Source organism: Solenopsis invicta, chromosome 12 (genome assembly GCF_016802725.1).
Source record: "Solenopsis invicta isolate M01_SB chromosome 12, UNIL_Sinv_3.0, whole genome shotgun sequence".
Taxonomy (NCBI): Eukaryota; Metazoa; Arthropoda; class Insecta; order Hymenoptera; family Formicidae; genus Solenopsis; species Solenopsis invicta.
The window spans coordinates 13709067-13729637 of NC_052675.1; the positions used below are offsets into that span (position 1 = coordinate 13709067).

General features: G+C 27.8%; 3 protein-coding genes and 1 long non-coding RNA gene across 12 annotated transcripts in view; 2 read left to right on the forward strand and 2 right to left on the reverse strand.

The window, feature by feature from the left end:
• LOC120359274 overlaps positions 1–20571 on the reverse strand; it is a 34169-nt gene that overhangs the window by 2316 nt on the left and 11282 nt on the right. The window contains exon 1 of one of the 4 annotated variants that reach the window (XR_005576079.1): positions 845–956. The exons of the other annotated variants lie outside the window; for them this stretch is intronic. The gene's annotated coding sequence lies outside the window, so the exon portion shown is untranslated. Of the gene's footprint in view, positions 1–844; positions 957–20571 lie in introns of those variants that run through there. 4 annotated transcript variants of the gene reach the window in all.
• LOC113004327 (odorant receptor 43a-like) lies at positions 216–5835 on the forward strand. Of its 2 annotated transcripts, none has more exons than XM_026137373.2 (7): positions 216–1506; positions 2076–2345; positions 2579–3047; positions 3175–3280; positions 3472–3591; positions 5377–5532; positions 5689–5835. In XM_026137373.2, the coding sequence occupies exons 1-7, from the start codon at positions 1482–1484 to the stop codon at positions 5740–5742; spliced, it is 1200 nt and encodes a 399-aa protein (XP_025993158.2). In that variant the 5' UTR covers positions 216–1481; the 3' UTR covers positions 5743–5835. The 2 variants fall into 2 exon arrangements, with proteins under 2 accessions (XP_025993158.2, XP_039312113.1); XM_039456179.1 differs by having other exon boundaries at positions 3181–3280.
• LOC120359277 lies at positions 3856–5516 on the reverse strand. The gene is made up of 2 exons (XR_005576082.1): positions 4113–5516; positions 3856–4038 (listed from the first exon to the last, which is right to left on the reverse strand). It is a non-coding gene; the product is annotated as an uncharacterized LOC120359277 (long non-coding RNA).
• On the forward strand, positions 6275–20045 carry LOC105198229 (odorant receptor 43a-like). Of its 5 annotated transcripts, XM_039456162.1 has the most exons (8): positions 7314–7392; positions 11895–12164; positions 12394–12862; positions 13079–13184; positions 13370–13489; positions 15261–15416; positions 15572–15650; positions 19908–20045. In XM_039456162.1, the coding sequence occupies exons 1-7, from the start codon at positions 7368–7370 to the stop codon at positions 15623–15625; spliced, it is 1200 nt and encodes a 399-aa protein (XP_039312096.1). In that variant the 5' UTR covers positions 7314–7367; the 3' UTR covers positions 15626–15650; positions 19908–20045. The 5 variants fall into 5 exon arrangements, with proteins under 5 accessions (XP_039312095.1, XP_039312097.1, XP_039312093.1 ...); XM_039456161.1 differs by lacking the exon at positions 19908–20045 and having other exon boundaries at positions 6275–7392; positions 15572–15709; XM_039456163.1 differs by lacking the exon at positions 19908–20045 and having other exon boundaries at positions 6275–7392; positions 13085–13184; positions 15572–15709.

Genomic DNA, 20571 nt, shown 5'->3' on the forward strand with positions numbered 1-20571 from the left:
AATCACTTTAGCGGCAACTTTTAAACTTTCTTCCAAGTTAAAAATTTATTTATGTAAAAGAAAAAAATGTAAAAAAATAAATTCTTAAATAAATGGCCATAGTTTTTATTTATGTTGCATAAACTTAATTTACAAATGTATTATTACATTTATTTTTGATGATTCATTGTATTAATTATTTTATTAGGTAGTAATCTAATATTAAACATTACATTGTAATTTAATATAAACAAACCTCTTCAAAATTTATTTTATTCTAGTTTTATATTTATGTAAATTTTAACATAAATTAATGCAATACAGTACCAAAAAAGTTTAACTTTTTTAATACTGCCAAAACTACTACCACACTTTTTAATTCGTTAAATAATCGTAAAAAACATTAATTGTTTATCATAGCTTGCGCATCTGTAACCAAAAGTTAAGAAAAATATTGGGTTTTTTTGTAATGAGTTATTATCTGTGATAAAAATGTTTGTACTTTTATTTTACTATACTTGCTGTATGAATATAAAAAAAAATTGGCTAGATAAACCGACAGCAATGCCGTCGTATTACGATTCTAATTTACATTTATATTTAAAATATAACAATTTATGTAGTTACATTCTAGCTTTTTAAATACGAGCAACAAAACGAACACGTTATCTATCCAGTAATTTTTCTAATTCTACACGTTTTACACGCATGCTAATTTGAATGTTTTAAAGCGCATTCCGTTTCACGGATGATACGGATAATGCATCATTTAACATTGTTGTTTGAACGTTAAACAAGGATAAATAATACGATATGTGCATGAAATAGAATACGTCTTTAAACTCTTTATATTTAAGTCACGCACATGCACGTATATCTTCAGCACTCATTTGAATACTCATCGACAAATTGTTAATTTAAATTAACGTAAAGAATTCCATCCTTCCCGTTCCGTGGCTATGCCCAGACTGACTGATGGAGACGATAGCTGAAGCTATAGGTTCATTAATAATGCACCGCCAAAATGTTCAGCAAAAATGGCAACACTTTTCTCTCTGCGATAAATTTTTTTAGCAGTGCAAAAAATGTCTACAAATGTGCACTTTCTATGTGATATATTCAACGATTTCACTTGCATTGTCTCTTTATCATGTGCTTGAAAATTTTTTATCTTATACGCAATTGTAACAATTCATTTGCAAGCTCTTTAATAGCAAAATGAAGAAGAATATAAAACCATATAAAAAGGTACAGTTGTATATGTCGGTAAACTTCAAATGCTCGTTTCACGAATTCGCTATTATAATTCATGTATTATACCCTTTCACCAAATGAAAACTTCAACGAGACGACAATAGCAAATGTTCTTTCTGGTTGTTGCAACATTTATGACCGCGCGAAGTATCATGTCTCAAGAATTTCGTTAGAAATATGAATTCTAGCAACCTTTAAACAGTGAAGATAATATCATTGATGAAACAAGACCAGTAACGGTTTGATCAATGAATCGTTTAAGCGAATATATTGGTGTTTTTTTTCATCATCAATTAATAATTTAAAACAAATTTAATATAAAATAATATCTTTTTATATCATAATTTAAAATCATCTTTTATTTATTAAATATTAACTTCTATAAAGGAATACATTGGAAAGCGAAATGCAATAAGATTTGTTGTATTTTGACTCAAAGTTTCAGAAATATGTTTTTTAATAATCAGATTACAGATAACAACATTTTTCATTTTATGTTTAAATTAATTATTAGATTTATAATTCAATAATTAAAAAATAAAATATTTTTACAAAATTTATATTCACATTGTTAAAAGTCCTATTATACCTTGCAATTCAATATCTCCTTTTAACATTAAATACTTTTTTAATAGATTCTCAAATCAATGAGTTCTTACTTAAAGTGATATAAATCTATAAATGCTAATCTTTATATTTAACTTTCATGTCTCACCTTCTCTATAAAAAAATTTATGAATAGCTATATAATGGATTATATATATTTATATATTTTTATATAATTTTATATAATTAAATATTTTTATATATATGACAAATTTTTTTACTGGGTGATTATGCAGATTTAGAATGGGCGATTGGTCTGCATCGCTGTATGTTGAAAATTGTCGGTTTGTGGCCGCAACAAAGCAGAGATCAGTATAAAGAATTCTTTTCGAATTTTCGAATGCTATTTAATGCTACAGCAATGGTGTTCATATTAATTATACCGGCTTTAGCTCAATTGATTAATGTATGGGGTGATATGATCCAGATTATAGATAATTTACAAATCACCTTGCCATTTTTAGTAACGGTACTTAAAATCTTCATTATGTGGTTCAAGAAAAGAGGTATTTCATTAATTAACAAATTTATTAAATTTTGTAAATTTATCTCTTCTTTATCATTAAACAAAATATTCTCACTTCTTAAAATATACATTTTTAATTGAATTAAATATGTATATAACTTAATCAAAATCAATTACTAATCGAATTAAAAGAACATCAAGCTGATACAAAAAAAATAGTGTTTTTTTTGTACATAATTAATTTTTTATTTATTTAACACATTATTTTTTCAGATTTATTATTGTTGACTAACAAGATTATGAAAGACTGGACGCGAGTGAAAATGGAGGAAGAGCGAAATGTCATGCTAAAAAAGGCTAAGATCACTCGCTTAATCTTAAAAGTCGGGGTATTTGTTACAGCTTTGGCACTGCTCAGCAAACTTAGCTCTGTATTTTTTAAAGAATACATATGGCATGTGAACAATCTTACTAATCATGAAAGATCTTTACCGTTTCCTACATACAACTGGTACGATGTAGCCAGCAGCCCGAAATACGAACTAACATATCTGGCACAAACAATCGGCGCAACTGCTGTCGCTGTTACATATGTTGCGGTCGACAACTTTCTTGGACTACTGATCTTACATATATGTGGTCAGATGGAGAATCTGAATTTGCGATTACTGCATTTGGGAAAGGATCCGGATTTCAAAGCGGTTTTAAAGTACAACATTAAAGATCACATTCGCTTGATCAGGTTCTCACAAAAACAAATTTTGTTTTATAATTTAACTTTCAATTTTTTTACAAAATAAATCCCAAATGTAGACTTTCTAGACTTTTCTCTCTAATAAGTATATTTCCTATTTTATGTCACATCTAAGTTGCAGATCTGTAGAAATCATCGATGACACATTCAATTTATTGCTGCTTGCCATAATAGGTTATTTTTGCATACTATTCAGTCTTTTTGGATTTCTAATACTTACTGTAAGTATAAATAATAATTTATTTTTTGTATAATTTGTTTTGTATAATTTAAAATAAAAGCATATCTTACTAAAATGTTCAACCTTTGCTATCATAAATTATCACACATCATGTTTTTTATGTAATATAAAAATAATAAAATAATATAATACAATTTAAAACATAATGTATCAAATTTACATTTAATTTAGGCTTTTAATCAAGATACTCAATTATCGATCGCACAAATGTCTTGGTACTTTCTCGGGAGTGTAACACTTTTAATGCACACTTGTCTTTATTGTGCGGTAGGCGAACATCTCGTGAATAAAGTAAGTTTAATAATAGTTTTTGTAATGACAATAATAACGAAAAAGCGCGAATTATCTGATTCTATAAAATAATAAAATACCTTTATAATTTCGATCGTATATATTAAAAAATTATTATTTATAATTGTTGCATGATTTTCATAAAATTCAAATAAGAAAATAAAAGCATTTGATAAAATATTTCAAAAAAGCTTTTGTATAATTGCATTGAATACATACATTTACAACAATATTAACATTTATATTTTCAAATATTTAATTCGCTCTTTTTAACTTATGTATTTAATATTTAATAAATGTCAGTATTGAAGCTTATACTGTATAATACACATATGTGTGATTGTTTAAAGTAATATAATGTATTATTTATCTTTAACTTGCCCGTTTTCTCCTATGCGGTTTAATCCAGAGTTCTTGTAAATTGTGTTCAGTTAAACACCCATATAACTGTAAATATATTATAATTTTATAACACAGTATTAAACTGTAATAAATCAATAGTTTTTGTTATTGATATACACTTTATCTGATTTTGTTGTTCAACAGATTACGCAGCGATATAGTTTTTAGTGATGTTAACAGGCGTAAGACTCCTAGAATACAACTCGATTGTACACATGCAAATTGACTGTCCAAAGAAAAAAATTGCGCTCTGTGTTGATGGTTGATTGCCACATAGATGCGCGATCTTTTTGCACGCTGTTACACTACTTTCTTCTTCGCCACTCTTGCCCGTTCTCGTGTGATCGAAATGATTTTCCACTGTTTACAAAAGTAGAAAATAACAGTTTATATTGCAGCTTATTCAATTTTGTCTGTGAAGCACACGCATTCACAAAAGAATTATTATAATTTAATAAAAATATTACGAGTAAAAAAGTGAGATAAAGTCATAAGAAAATTGCAAAAAAATATATAATCTAACTTAATAATGCAGCTGCCAACATTGCTGGCTTGTGGATCTCTGTCAATAACCGAGAGGCTACCATTAACACATATGCTCGATCGTAAATTCAAATCACGCGATGTAGGGAACACCCCCTTGTCTTACCTCCTGAATTCTTTCTTGCTCCACCATCCCCTATTCGTTTTTCAATCGATGAACAAGGGATATGTTATTTTCAAGTATTCACAATTTCCATTAAATTTACATCAAAAGTTTCCAATACAATGTCTTTTTTACGTCTTTTACTTTTGGTTTTTTATTATATAATAATTATTACAATATTTAAAGAGTGATGGGGTTTCAAAATGTGCAATGTGAGTGCTAAACGAGTTTTTGTACTCATAACTGAATGTACATTTTTACATCTCAAATTTACACACAGTACGTTTATATCACTTAAAGTAAATACGTCATTACTAGCCGGAAATACTCGTATGCAACTACTTATTTTTCTGAAAAGTTTCTATTTGTGACCTTAAAACGGGTTTATATTTAGCATTGAGCCAAATGCACGTTGTCATTTAACCAACAGTAGTCAGGGACGAAAAACAATAAAATATTTTTGGAATGGTTGATTCAAAATTCTGACCGCGTTGGAGAAAACAAGCATTATAAATCTCAGCTTATATTATAATTTTTAAAAACTATATTTTTTACATTTGTGTATGCGTGCTTGGCTATATGTGCATGTGTCAATACAATCAATTCTAAATAAATCAAATGTTTATCATTTCTGTATAATAAAATAATATAATTTAAATAATTAATTTTATTTTGTCTTCATTAGACTGATTTAGTCATTTTTCATCAATTAATTACTATATAATGTATTTTTTTAGTGTGAAGAGGTACATAGCACTACGTATGAATGTGTATGGTATACTCTAGAGCCAAAAGCAGCAAGAAACTTGGTAGTAATTATGGTCTGTGCAAAGAAACCACTCAATATCACAGCGGGGAAAATATTCCCAATGACAATGTCAACATTCTGCAGCGTGAGTTATGTGAAGCATATCGAAAATATCGCATTATATTTCTTATTTTACTAATTGAATCATGTTAAAAAATGTATTTTTTGTGATTATACATATTTCTTAATATATTTCTTTGAAACCGTCAGTACTTTACCGTTAAAAGACTAAACTTTTCAGTTATTAAAATCGTCGGCGGGTTATTTATCTATGTTACTTGCCGTTCAAAATTAATGACGAAAAAAAAAACAGGATAAATTGGTACGTCTCTTGTATAATGTACGGTATTATAATGTAAAATTAAAAATAAATTGTTTACATAAATAGGCTATGCATTAATTTCACGTTTCATTTCTCACTTTTCATTTTTCATTTTTCACTCTTAGAGAATTCACGTGAATCTTTTCACGCACAGCGATTATGTGTTAGGTTAAATACGAGTTTAATTTGGGTTTCAGAATTTATCTTTTTATTAGTTAAAAACGTAAAATAATAAACATCAAACATTTTCTACATTTCAAGATGTAATTGTTACTGAAGCACATACATTTGATTTGGTTTGTACCTTTTTGTTTTTATTTTATTGATTTCTAATCACTTCAGCGGCAACTTTTAAACTTTCTTCCAAATTAAAAATTTATTTATGTAAAAGAAAAAATTGTAAAGAAATAAATTCTTAAATAAATGTCCATAGTTTTTATTTATGTTGCATAAATTTAATTTACAAATGTATTATTACATTTATTTTTGATGATTCATTGTATTAATTATTTTATTAGGTAGTAATCTAATATTAAACATTACATTGTAATTTAATATAAACAAACCTCTTCAAAATTTATTTTATTCTAGTTTTATATTTATGTAAATTTTAACGTAAATTAATGCAATACAGTACCGAAAAGGTTTAACTTTCTTAATACTGCCAAAACGACTACCACACTTTTATTCTTATTCCAAAGTACATTTATTAATTCCCTAAATTTTCGCCTTTTCACTAGCTAATGGCGTAAAAGTACACGTGAAAAAGTTCATATTTCCGCTCATGAGTGACTTAAATAATCCTGTAAAATACCTGTACAATAACTGTACAATAACCAGAAGTAACATCAATTCCGTAAACACCAATCATTTAATCTTGTTGTTTGAACGTTTAACGAGAATAAATAATACGATATGTGCATGAAATAGAATACGCCCTTAAAATCTTTATATTTAAGTCACGCACATGCACGTATATCTTCAGCACTCATTTGAATACTCATCGACAAATTGTTAATTTAAATTAACGTAAAGAATTCCATCCTTCCCGTTCCGTGGCTATGCCCAGACTGACTGATGGAGACGATAGCTGAAGCTATAGATTCATTAATAATGCACCGCCAAAATGTTCAGCGAAAATGGCAACACTTTTCTCTCTGCGATAAATTTTTTTAGCAGTGCAAAAAATGTCTACAAATGTGCATTTTCTATGTGAAATATTCAACAATTTTACTTTCTTTGTCTCTTTATTATGTGCAAAAGTTTTTATCTTATACGCAATTGTAACAATTCATTTGCCAGCTCTTTAATAGCAAAATGAAGAAGAATATAAAACCATATAAAAAAGTACAGTTGTATATGTCGGTAAACTTCAAATGCTCGTTTCACGAATTTGCTATTATAATTCATGCATTATACCCTTTCACCAAATGAAAACTTCAACGAGACGACAATAGCAAATGTTCTTTCTGGTTGTTGCAACATTTATGACCGCGCGAAGTATCATGTCTCAAGAATTTCGTTAGAAATATGAATTCTAGCAACCTTTAAGTGAGGATAATATCATTGATGAAACAAAACCAGTAACGGTTTGATCAATGAATCGTTCAAGCAAATATAATGGTGTTTTTTTATCAATAATTAATAATTTTAAACAGTTTTAATATAAAATAATATCTTTTATATTATAATTTAAAATTATTTTTTACTTATTAAATATTTACTTGTAATAATGGGATACATTCATAAACTAGATGCAATAAGACATTTCTTATTTTAACTCAATGTTTAGGAAATGTTTTTTAATAATCATATTACAAATAACAACATTTTTCATTTAATGTTTAAATTTATTATTAGATCTATAATTTAATAATTAAAAAATCAAATATTTTTATAAAATGTATTAATATTGTCAAAAGTCTTATTATACCTTGCAATCTAATATTTCTTTTTAACTTTAATTACTTTTTTTAATAAATCCTCAAATCAATAAATTTCGCAATCCACACTCATGAGTTTTTCCTTAAAGTGATATAAATTTATAAATTGTGCTAACTTATATATGTATACATTTAATATTTTAATTTAAGGAATAATGTTTTTATTTAAAAATTGCAAGGAAGAATTTAAATTAATGTTTTTTTCTAAAACACTAAAGTTTGATAAAAAATAGGACATTACTGTCTTTTTAAATCTATAAAGCCTTGTTTCCAATGCACAGTGAGTCAGGAGACCCTAATAATTGATTAAAAATCCATTCACCTCAGAATTTTGATAAAATTATGAAAAATTATGACTATATACGGTTTTTTGGATTGTTGATTTCGAACTTGTTGTCAGAATTTCATAATTCAAAATAATGGATCCAAAATAGCAGACGATTTTCTATAATATTTGTCTAATTTTTATTAAATTTAGTCAAATTGATTAGGATTAATAGGAAATTGACATATCAAAGCAATCAGGATGAGTTAAAAATTTTTACATTTTTAGGTCAATTTTTAAACATTTAGATAATATTTCTGGGTTTTTAAATGCTCTACGCTCTGTATTATTATCCTTACTGATTCTGTTGACGTCTACCTCTACTTTATTGGCTTTAAGAAACAATTTATTTCAATTTATTCCAAAAAATTTTCTGCATTTCATGTTTTTGTTTACCAAAGTATTCTTTATGATCAGCACTTCTTATTTGCCACATTTGAAAATGGAGTCTATTCTCTATATGATATATGCAAACAACTGTACTTCAAAAATCTTATCCATGCGTGCAGTGGACTAACTCTGTAGTGCAATAATTTTGGATTTGGAAGATAATTCTGTTTATTTTTGTTTATTAGATTGTTAAATTACTTCGGAGTAGTTCGACAGATCGGAGAGTTTTGCATAGATTTTGTATGTAATATTATATCAAATAGTTCAAATTTTATTGTCTATCAAAGTTAAATATAAGCAAAAATGTATGTGTATTTTTATATTGTTGTTCAAAACAACTTCAAACAACTTTAAATGATATATTTCATTGTCAAAGCATTTCTTTTGCATTTGAATTACGCGTCCTGATATTGCAACCTAATTGGATGACAAAATTGCATTGACTGCAACATCCGATTGCTCCAGAGTAATTTTGTTACTACCAGTTGTCTGTTCTAATGGGATAAGAGAAGTTCGAAAATAGTTCTTTATCGTTATCATTTTTCGATGTGTTTTGGTATCGCAGCTTACAAGATAATTACCGATGCTGTTGTTAAGCCCCCAAGAGCAAATTAACATTGCTTTATTTTCTGTAATTTGATTTTTTTAGATAATAATATAACTGATTTTACTGATTGTAAATCAATGATCCCTTTTACATTATGATTTATAAGCACTTGAGACAAACTTCAGCGTTGTTTTCTGTAATACTTATAAAGTCTTTCGGTGATCGACACAATTTCTTGTAGTTCGGAAACGGTTATATGCCGGAAAAATATCTGCACTTTGTCCCTTAACAAGTGAGCTCATGCTTACATAATTGTTTCTAGATAAATAATAATTTAGTAAATAAGCCAACGCTTTATCTGCTGTAAGCTCCTTTATGCTTACTTTTGATATTTCTAACTGCTTTCTTATTACAGTTGAGTTGTTTTTTTGAATATGTATTATTAACTGCAAACAAATCAGTTTCCCCAGATTGTCGCGCTTCGTGACAACAAGCCATCAGAAGTCTGTTCAGATTATGCTGATGTCGAGCAGAAATTTCTGCTATTATTCGCCGTTGCGATTGATTGGACATTTCATCAAATAGCACACATAGGCGACCTTTTTTGGAAAGTAGTGAACGTGAATGCGCATCATATTACTGTAAGATCAAATCTTGAACACAAATTGATGAGTCTAACCATAATGCATACTGGAATTTAAACTCATGTTTTATCTCTTTAACAGAGTTCCACTTTTTTATACGTCTATTTTCTCGTGTCCTTATTGAAACTTTTATATAATTTATTTATTTAACATCTACATCAGATTCTTACATAATCAATTTCCCTAATATATGTAGGTATAGATGATAGCTTCTTGAATATCATCAGTTTCAGGTGACACACCGCATCTGCTTAGAATATTCAATATTTCGTCATCAGTAAATTATTCAGTTTAACTCATTATAAATTATTTTTTAATTACATTAAATAGAAAAAGGGATGATTTAGTATAAAGTTAGTACGGTATGATCGGATAAACATCGTTGAGCAGTTAAATATCGAAAGAACGTATTTTAGACAAATCGCAGAATAATTTTATCGTCATGAGCACTTTACTTACAATTATAATGCATTTTTTTGCGAGTAAGCACTCAGCCGCGTGACATCAAGCAATGGTATAAAAACTGTATACCGATTCTTTACGTATATTTAATAACAAGTAAAAGTAACAAATTGTAGAAGTTTGTTCATAACAAACATATTCATAGAAACAAAACAGTACTTAAAAAATATTAATTTCAAAATTGCACAGGTATAATGGATTTTTGTTGAGTTTTAAATCAGAAATATTCACGTAAATAACTCTAACATAAAAAATGGTGCAAATATTAAAAGCAAATAAATGTATAATGTTATAATTTGTCTACTATTTAAACCAATACAATTTTTAACACATTTAATTTACAAAATATATATTAACAATTTTCATGTCTTTATTTTAAAGATAGGTATAAAACTATCACCTGTATTTTGTTATTAAGCAGCTATTCCTCGAAACCTAACAGAAACCTTATCATTTATGTGTCCTCTGAGATATACTTATGACATTAAAACATTATTTGAAGTACATTTTAAATTCAACTTTTGGCCAGTTGTTCAGGTTTCGTGGTCTACTGTGCGATGCTAGAAATCTGTTCGAGATCTTGGACAGAAAGTAAATTAATCAATCGCGTTCAAACAATTCAACTAAGTGCTCGGTCAATGTAATTGATCAATTCTCTTTGTGACAGAAATTTCAAACCGATTTCTAACATCATAAACACAAGGCTTTAAAGGTCTTATAATTGTCTGAATGTATATAGATTATTATATATGTATTTATATATAAATATATAGGGGAAGATAGGGTAAAACAGGGTAGTTAAGTTTTGAGAATGAATAAAAGCTAGCTAATATAAGCTTTCATAATTAACAAGTTATCGCTATTTTTATAATATTCTTTGGACTTTTGTCGTTCAATATATTTATCATCAAAATAAAATTTTGAAGTATTATAAACTTTATTTACTAAAAACCAAAAAGAGGCATTTCTTCCCATCTTGCCCGATGGCTGGGGTAAGATAAGATATCCCTGAGGGAAGATTTAGGGGTTTTTAGTTTAATTTTTTTTATACGTTTCTTTAGTTCTTTTATAATTTTATTTCGTACTTTCCTTTCTTCTTCTCTGTCTGTTTCCCCGCTGTTATAATTTTTTGTAATCATAAGGAAATTGCAACAAAGTATAAATTATGTCTATCTTAATAACGAAGTTGTCTAATTTGTTGATTTGTGGGTAACTTTCAATGAGCGACCAGCCGCCTCTAACGCACATACTCAATTGTGATTCCTGCATTTGATATGCGCAATACAAAAGATACCCCGTCCTTACCTCCCTACCCTTACTTGTCACCTAAAAAAAATTATGTAGAGCTATATAATGGATTATATATATATATATATATATGTATATTTTTTTTTATAATTTTATATAATTAAATATACAGGGTGTTCGCAAATTAGGGAACTTACCGTTTTAAGAACATAGAAGCAATGGACAAAAAAGAATTATATCAATTTCGCTATCATTATCGAGTTATAAAATAAAACGTCTGAGGCAATATGCGGTGACACCGCGTCATCGCGCCGTGCCAATTCAGACAACGACGCGTTACCTGTCCCACCGCGCTCCGTTACCTATGAGTTAGGCGCGATGGCGCTTGTTACTCTGCACATTGGCTCAGACGTTTTATTTTATAACTCAATAATTATAGCAAATATCCCAAATTGGTATAAAACTTTTGTCTCTTTTCATTGCCTCTATATTCTCAAAGCGGTAAATTCTTTAGTTCGCAAACACCCTGTATATATGAAAAATTTTTTTACTGGGTGATTATGCAGATTTAGAATGGGCGATCGGTCTGCATCGCTGTATGTTAAAAATTATTGGTTTGTGGCCGCAACAAAGCAAAAATCAGCATAAAGAATTCTTTTCGAAGTTTCGAATGCTATTTAATGCTACGGCAATAGTTTTGATATTAACAATACCGGCTTTAGCTCAACTGATAAAAGTATGGGGTGACATGATCCAGATAATAGATAATTTACAATTCACCTTGCCTATTTTGGTAGCGACACTTAAAGTCTTCATTATGTGGTACAAGAAAAGAGGTATTAATTAATAAACTCTTTAATTTTTGTAGATTTATTTCTTCTTTGTTATCAAACAAAATATTCTCATTTTCTAAAATATAAATTTTTAATTAGAATATATATGTATATAATTTAATTAAAATTAATTTTTATTAGAATTAAAAAAACATCAAGCTGATACAAAAAATAGTATTTTTTTTATATATAATTAATTTTATATATAATTAATAACACCTTACTTTTTCAGCTTTATTACTGTTGACTAATATGATTATAAAAGACTGGTCGCGAGTAAAAATGGATGAAGAGCGAAATGTTATGCTAAAGAATGCCAGGATTACTCGCTTATTCGCCAAAAGCGGAATATTGATTACAGTTCTCGCAGCGCTCAGCAGAATCAGCTCTGTATTTTTTAAACAATACTTTGGTCATGTGAGAAATCTCACTAATCTTGAAAGATCTTTACCGATTCCTGCGTACTACTGGTACGATATATTTAGCAGCCCGAAATACGAGCTAACATATTTCACACAAATTATCGGGATGGCTGGATGCGGTCTCACTTACATCGGGGTCGATAACTTTTTTGGACTACTGATCTTACATGTATGTGGTCAGATGGAAAATCTGCATTTGCGATTATTGCATCTGGGGAAAGATCCGGATTTCAAAGCGGTTTTAAAGTACAACGTTAAAGACCACATTCGCTTGATCAGGTTCTCATGAAAACAAGTTATATTACATTAAATAAATTTAATTTTTTTCTTTAAAGAAATTTATTAAAGAATTTATCAAAGTTGAACTACTAAAAACACACAGTATAATTTTATTTCATATTTTAGTTTTCAATTTTTTTACAAAATAAATTCCAAATGTAGAATTGTTAGAATTTTTTATAATTAGTGTAACTCCTATTTTATATCACATCTAAGTTGCAGATCTGTAGAAATCATTGATGACGCATTCAATTTATTGCTGCTCGGCATGATAGGTTATTTTTGCATATTATTCAGTCTTTTTGGATTTCTAATACTTACTGTAAGTATAAATAATAATTTACTTTTTTGAATAACTTATTTTATTAAACTAAAAGCTGATATTAAGATGTTCATTCTTCGCTATCATAAATTATCACACATATCGTATTTTTTATGTAATTTTGAAATAACGAAGTACTATAATACATTTTAAAACATAATGTATCTAAATTACATTTAGTTTAGACTGTTAATCAAGATACTCAATTGTCGATCGCACAAATGTCTTGGTACTTTTCCGCGGGTGTATCTCTTTTAATGCACACTTGTCTTTATTGTGCGGTAGGCGAACATCTCGTGAATCAAGTAAGTATAATAATAGTTTTTGTAATAACATTAACAACAAAGCGCGAATTATCTGATTCTATGAAATAATAGCAGAATATCTTTATAATTTTGACTGTATATGTTAAAAAATTGTTATTTAAAAATTGTTGCATAATTTTCATAGCATTCAAATAGGAAAAAAATAATTAATAAAATATTTTAAATAAGCGTTTGTTTAATTGCATTAAATACATACATTTACAATAATTTTGACATTTATGTTTTTAGTCATTTAATTTGCTCTTTTTAACTTAAATGTTTAATATTTAATAAATTTTAGTTTAATGTTTATACTGTATTTTACATATATGTGTGCTTGTTTAAAGTAATATAATGTACTATTTATCTTCAACTTGCCCATTTTCTCCAATGTGGTTTAGAGTTCTTGTAAATTGTGTTTAGTTAAACATGCAATTTATAACAAATATATAATTTTATAAAACCGTGTTAAAATATAATAAATTAATGGTTTTTTTTGTTGATGTACACTTTACCTGATTTCTTTGAACTGCAGATTACGCAGCAACATAGTTTTTAGTAATGTTAACAGGCAGAAGACTCCTGGAAGACAACTCGATTGTACACATGCAAATTGACTGTCCAAAGAAAAGAATTGCGCTCTATGTTAATTGTGATCAATTGCCACATAAATGCGCGACCTTGTTGCACGCTGTTACACTACTTTCTTCTTCCCCACTCTTGCCCTTTCTCGAGTGATCGAAATAATTTTCCAAACATTGTTTACAAAATAACATTTTTATTTTGCAGCCTATTAAAGTTTGTCTCAGAAGCACATGCATTTACAAGGAAATTACTATAATTTAAAACAAATATCACGAGCAAAAAATTGAGATAAAATCATAAAGACATCGCAAAAAAATATATGGTCTAACTTAATAATGCAGCTGCCTACATGCTGGCTTGTGGGTAACTGTCAATAACCGAGGGGCTGCAACTAACGCGTATGCTCGATCGTGAATTCGAATCACGCGATGTAGGGAACACCTCCCTGTCTTACGTTCTGAATTCCCTTTTGCTCCACCATCCCCTACTCGTTTTTTAATCGATGAACAAGGAATATGTAATCTTCAAGTATTCACGATTTGCATTAAATTAGCATCAAAAGTTTTTAATGCAATGTTTTCTTTATGTCTTTTATCTTTTTTCGTCTTTTATTATATAATAATTATTATAATCTTTACTGAATGATGGGGTTCCAAAATGTGCAATATGATTGTTAAACGAGTTTTTGTACTCATGGCTGAATATACATTTTTACATATTAAATTTACACACAGTACGTTTGTATCATTTAAAAAGTACGTCATTACTATTAAAATATACTCGCAACTACTTATTTTTCTGGAAAAGTTTTTATTTTTAACCTAAAAATGGGATCATATTTAGCATTAAGACAAATGCAAGTTGTCATTCAACCAACAGTTCTCGTGAACTAAAAATAATAAAATATTTTAGAAGGGTTGATTCATATTTTGAACCACGTTGGAGAAAACAAGCATTAAAAATCTCGGCTTATATTATAAATTTTAAAAACTGCATTGTTTGTAATTGTGAGCGTATGTGTGTGTGGGTATGTGCATGTGTCAACACATTCAATTATAAATAAATTAAATATTTACCTCTTCTGTATAATAAAATGATATAATTTAAATAATTAATTTTATTCCTTCCTTATTAGACTGATTTAATCATTTTCAACAATTAATTAATATAAAATTTATTTTTTTAGTGTGAAAAAATACATAGCGCTACGTATGAATGTATATGGTATACTCTAGAGCCAAAAGCAGCAAGAAACTTGGCAGTAATTATGGTCTGTGCAAAGAAACCACTCAATATCACAGCGGGGAAAATATTCCCAATGACAATGTCTACGTTCTGCAGCGTGAGTTTTGTGAAGCATATAAAATATGGCATTATATTGTACTTAAATCATAACATAAAATGTATTTTTTAAGATTATACATACTATATTATAGTTTCTTAATACATTTCTTTGAATCCGTCAGTACTTTACCATTAAAAGATTAAATATTTCAGTTATTAAAAACGTCGGCGGGTTATTTATCTATGTTACTTGCCGTTCGAAATTAACAACGAAAAAGTATAGGATAAATTGGTACGTCTTTTGTACAATATATGGTATTATAATGTAAAAATAAATTATTTACATAAATACGATGTGCATTAATTTTATAATCAGATTTTGACCGCAAAACCATCTGTTCGTTTAGTTCACTCACAATCTGTCAACAAAGCCTACTAATACATTATGTCAACAGATTAGTTGTAAAAATCGAATAAAATCATTGAGCACGACAATCTGATGATAGACTAGTAGAAAAGAAGAGGGTAATATGGCACCCATTTCTATTTTATTGAGTAATTTTGTTTATAATTAATATTTTCTATTGAAACTTGAACAATTACATTCGTCAGAGTGTTGTTTAACAGATTCTAGACTCAAAGTATTTATTATTTAAGACGTGATTTATAAAAAAATCGAATGCACTGCATAATCGGTGGAGAAAAAAAAGTGGTTGTAATATGATTTTCCAAACTATAATAAAAATAATTTAAAAAAATTAGTTATTTTAAAAAAAACACAGTACTTTGTTTAAAATTATATATTTTTAATTGTCTATTGTTTAAAATTTTTATGATTATAATTTTCTTGCATTCCAAAGCTTTAAAAATACCATTAGAAATTTCATTAAAAATATCATTTTATCTTTGTTTAACGTTAAACAACAAGCATAAAATGATGTTTCTAATGTTTCTAAACGCTGTTCTTTAAAATGACAATCAATTTATCAAAGAAATATTTTGATATAAAAATTTCGCTTAAAATACCATATTAACAAAATTCCATGTTAATGCTTTAACTTTGTATAACTCTAAATGTATACGGCCAAATAAAAAGTTAAATAACAAAAAAAGCACTCGAGTGTATTCATCTTTGTGTGATAATACACTCAGGTATAAGAATAATGAGAAAGTGTATGTAATTAAAGGTTAAAAGTTTATCTTAAAAAAGTACCTTAAAAAAGTTTAGAAGTGCTCAAAGTAAAAATGCCTTATAACAATTGTCAGTCATTATGTATTGGCATATTAGCATGACTAAAAAACGACGGTCTACTAAACGAATAACTTTATAAGCCGCTGTTATAATATGTCATCTAATAAAGGAAATAATAGAGGTAGCCGTGTATTATCGACAGTAGCCATATTACCCTTTTCTCCTCTAATAAAAATCGAACAAAACTAAAAATCTTGCTCGATTACGGCCGCTAGTATATTGTTATAACATAACCAACTTTATTATTTATATTTTTTATAATAATTTAGCGACAACTGCAGATATTGAGCATCTTCAAGAAAGTGCCCAATATCTGCAACAAATTGCTTTACTACAGTAAAGGTGTGAGTGAATACTAACCATAAAATTTTATTAAAATTGGTGACTCGCATGTCCCGGACTTCCCTTGTTAGTTTAACATTCTATATGCATAATTACATTGTAGTTTATCTAATAGATTATCTTATATAAAAAAATTTCTATTTTTATATGTATAACTTGATAAGTTTATCAAAAGATCAAAACTGAATTAATTAATTCTGTTAAGCGCTTAAAATATATTAGATTATTTAGACAATTATTTATGTAATAAATTTTATACATTAATAAAAAATTAATTAATAAACTCTACGAATAGGCTTACGTTCACGTGATTCAACAATATGACTTAATTTATTATTATGTATCTTCAATATCTATTAAAAATTAGTACAACGGTAAAGAGTTGTTATTTTAAAGCCTATTGTAAAAGACAATGACGTTTAACCTGTCTAGGAGAAGTAATAAATACAAAATAATTACACAGGTCACAAAATTGGGGGAGGGTTTTGTGCTTTAAACTTTGAATGACGTTTCTATAGGTTTTTGATGCGTTGAAAACGACTACGTTTTTTTCCATCACCCTCCATTTTTTAAATAATTGCAATAACAGCTTTTTTTGAATTTGATTTCTTTATGAATTTTTTCTGGTTAAAGAAAAAATGATAGCGTAATCAGCTTTACGGCATTTTACGCAGAAATGTTCCCACAAAACAGAAAATATTTTTTCGCATCTTATAAAAATGTTTTGTGCAAACCGTAAACAAAAAACTTTAAAAAAAATTGTGAAAAATCGTAAAAAAATGATAAATTTCAAAATATAAAACCAAATAATTAAAAAACAAAAAACCTTACAAAATATTTAACTTTGTAGGCAAATTAGCTCTACGTTTCTAGTTTAATTCTTTTTTGAAAAATTAATTTTTGACTATTTGTTAAAAAGTTATTGAATTTAAACCATAAATGCATTCCGCAAGCGTTACCTACGGTGCGAGACATCCTCTCACGTCTGACAGACTGCTATCAAATAAAGTTTAAAAAGTTATAAAATTATATGTGATTATGTTGTGTATAGTTTTTTGATCACTGATTTCAAAAATAAATAAATCAAAATGGCGGATTTAATATGGAAGATAAGAATTTAAAAAATACGTATAAATAACATAAACATCGATATCTGATGGTTTTGTAAGTCTCTGGTTACTGCTGTATAATTACAATTGTTTAATTAAAAATAGCGGATCTAATATGGCGACACATAAGTTTCAAAAATTTATCGTAATAATTTAAAATTGTATTATTTGTACTGTATGACAAAACAAAGAAAAATATATTATGCTTTCTTTAATGACTTTAGTGTAGTTTTTTTGCTGTTTCAAAATTTTCACTTACTTATTGTGACAATAGAAAATGTACATACAAAAAGATAATTTTGTGCTACCCATCCTGTACCACGTGGAGGTATTACCTTATTATAGGACATAGCCCTCTACGTCAGGAATATATTTATACTATGTGCAATCCTTTTCTTTCACTATTTACAACATTACTATTTACATTATTATAATATTTACATTATTCTACATAACAATAAATCTTAATAGTAAATTTACATTTAATTGCATACTTAAATGTGGAATATAATTTTCCAATTTAATAAAAGCAAGCTCTTTTATTTTCAAAGTTCCGAGTCATTGATACCTTTTGGACTTTGCTTTCTAGGATTGATCTTTTATTAAATAATAAATGTAAATTTAGCATTAAGATTAATCGTTATGTAGTATAATGTAAATATTATAATAATGTAAATAGTTATGTTGTAAATAGTAAAGGAAAAGGATTGCACATAGTATAAATATGTAAGGGGCCATGTCCTGTAATAAGGTGATACCTCCACGTGGTACAAGATGGGTAACACAAAATTACCTTTTTGTATGTACATTTTCTATTGTCACAATAAGTAAGTGAAGATTTTGAAATTGCAAAAAAAAATTACATTAAAGTCATTACAGGAAGCATAATATACTTTTCTTTGTTTTGTCATACAGTATAAATAATACAATTTTAAATTATTACGATGAATTTTTGAAACTTATGTGTCGCCATATTAGATCCGCTATTTTCAATTGAACAATTGTAATTATACAGCAGTAATCAGAGACTTATAAAACCATCAGATATCGATGTTTATGTTATTTATACGTATTTTTTAAATTCTTGTCTTCCATATTAAATCCGCCATTTTAATTTGTTTATTTTTTAAATCAGTAATCAAAAAACTATACACAACATAATCACATATAATTTTATAACTTTTTAAACTTTATTCGATGGCAGTTCGTCAGACGTGAGAGGATGTCTTGCACCGTAGGTAACGCTCGCGGGATGCATTTATGGTTTAAATTCAATAACTTTTTAACAAATAATTGGAAATTAATTTTTCAAAAAAAGAATTAAACTAGAAATATAAAGCTAATTTGCTTACAAAGTCAAATATTTTGTAAGATTTTTTGTTTTTTAATTATTTGGTTATATTTCGAAATTTATCATTTTTTTACGATTTTTCACAATTTTTTTAAAGTCTTTTGTTTACGGTTTGCACAAAACATTTTTATAAGATGCAAAGAAATATTTTCTGTTTTGTGGGAACATTTCTACGTAAAATGCCGTAAAGCTGACCACGCTATCATTTTTTCTTTAACCAGAAAAAATTCATACAGAAATCAAGTTCAAGAAAAGCTGTTTTTGCGATTATTTACAAAATGGAGGGTGATGGAAAAAAACGTAGTTGTTTTCAGCGCATCAAAATCCTATAGAAACGTCATTCAAAGTTCAAAGCACAAGACCCCCCCTAATTTTATAGACCTGTGTTATCAGATACAAAGTAATTATTTATTAATCAAGCATTAACTACATTAAAATAGTAAGTAGTAAAGTACCTTGTAAGCTTGTTGATCATAAATATCCTTTTTTGAACAGGAGTTCACGTTAATATTGAAACCGACAATTGCAGATATGCAATAGTACGCAACGAATTGACGATTTTTGCATCAATAACCAGAAGTAACACCAATTCCGTAAACACCAAACTCACATTGTAGTAATGCATTAAATAATTGTAAAAAACAGTAAATGTTTATCATATCTCGCATTAAGAAAAATATTGGGTTTTATTTGTAACGAGTTATTATCTGTGATAAAAAATGTTTGTACTTTTATCGTATACTTGCTGTATACAAATATAAAAAAGATTTGCTAGAGAAACCAACAGCAATTTTGTCGAATTCCATTCTCATTTATATTTAAAATATAAAAATTTATGTGGTTACATTCTAGCTTTTTAAATACCAGCAGCAATACAAACACGTTATCTATCCAGCAGTTTTTCTAATTCTACACGTCTTAATCGCATGCTAATTTCAATGTTTTAAAGCGTATTCCATTTCACGCATGATACGTATAATGCATTATTTTACCTTGTTGTTTGAACGTTAAACGAGAATAAATAATACAATATGTGCATAAAATAGAATACGTCCTTAAAATCTTTTTATTTAAATCGCGTACATGCACGTATATCTTCAGCACTCATTTGGATATTCTTCGACAAATTGTTATTTTAAATTAACGTAAAGAATTCCAT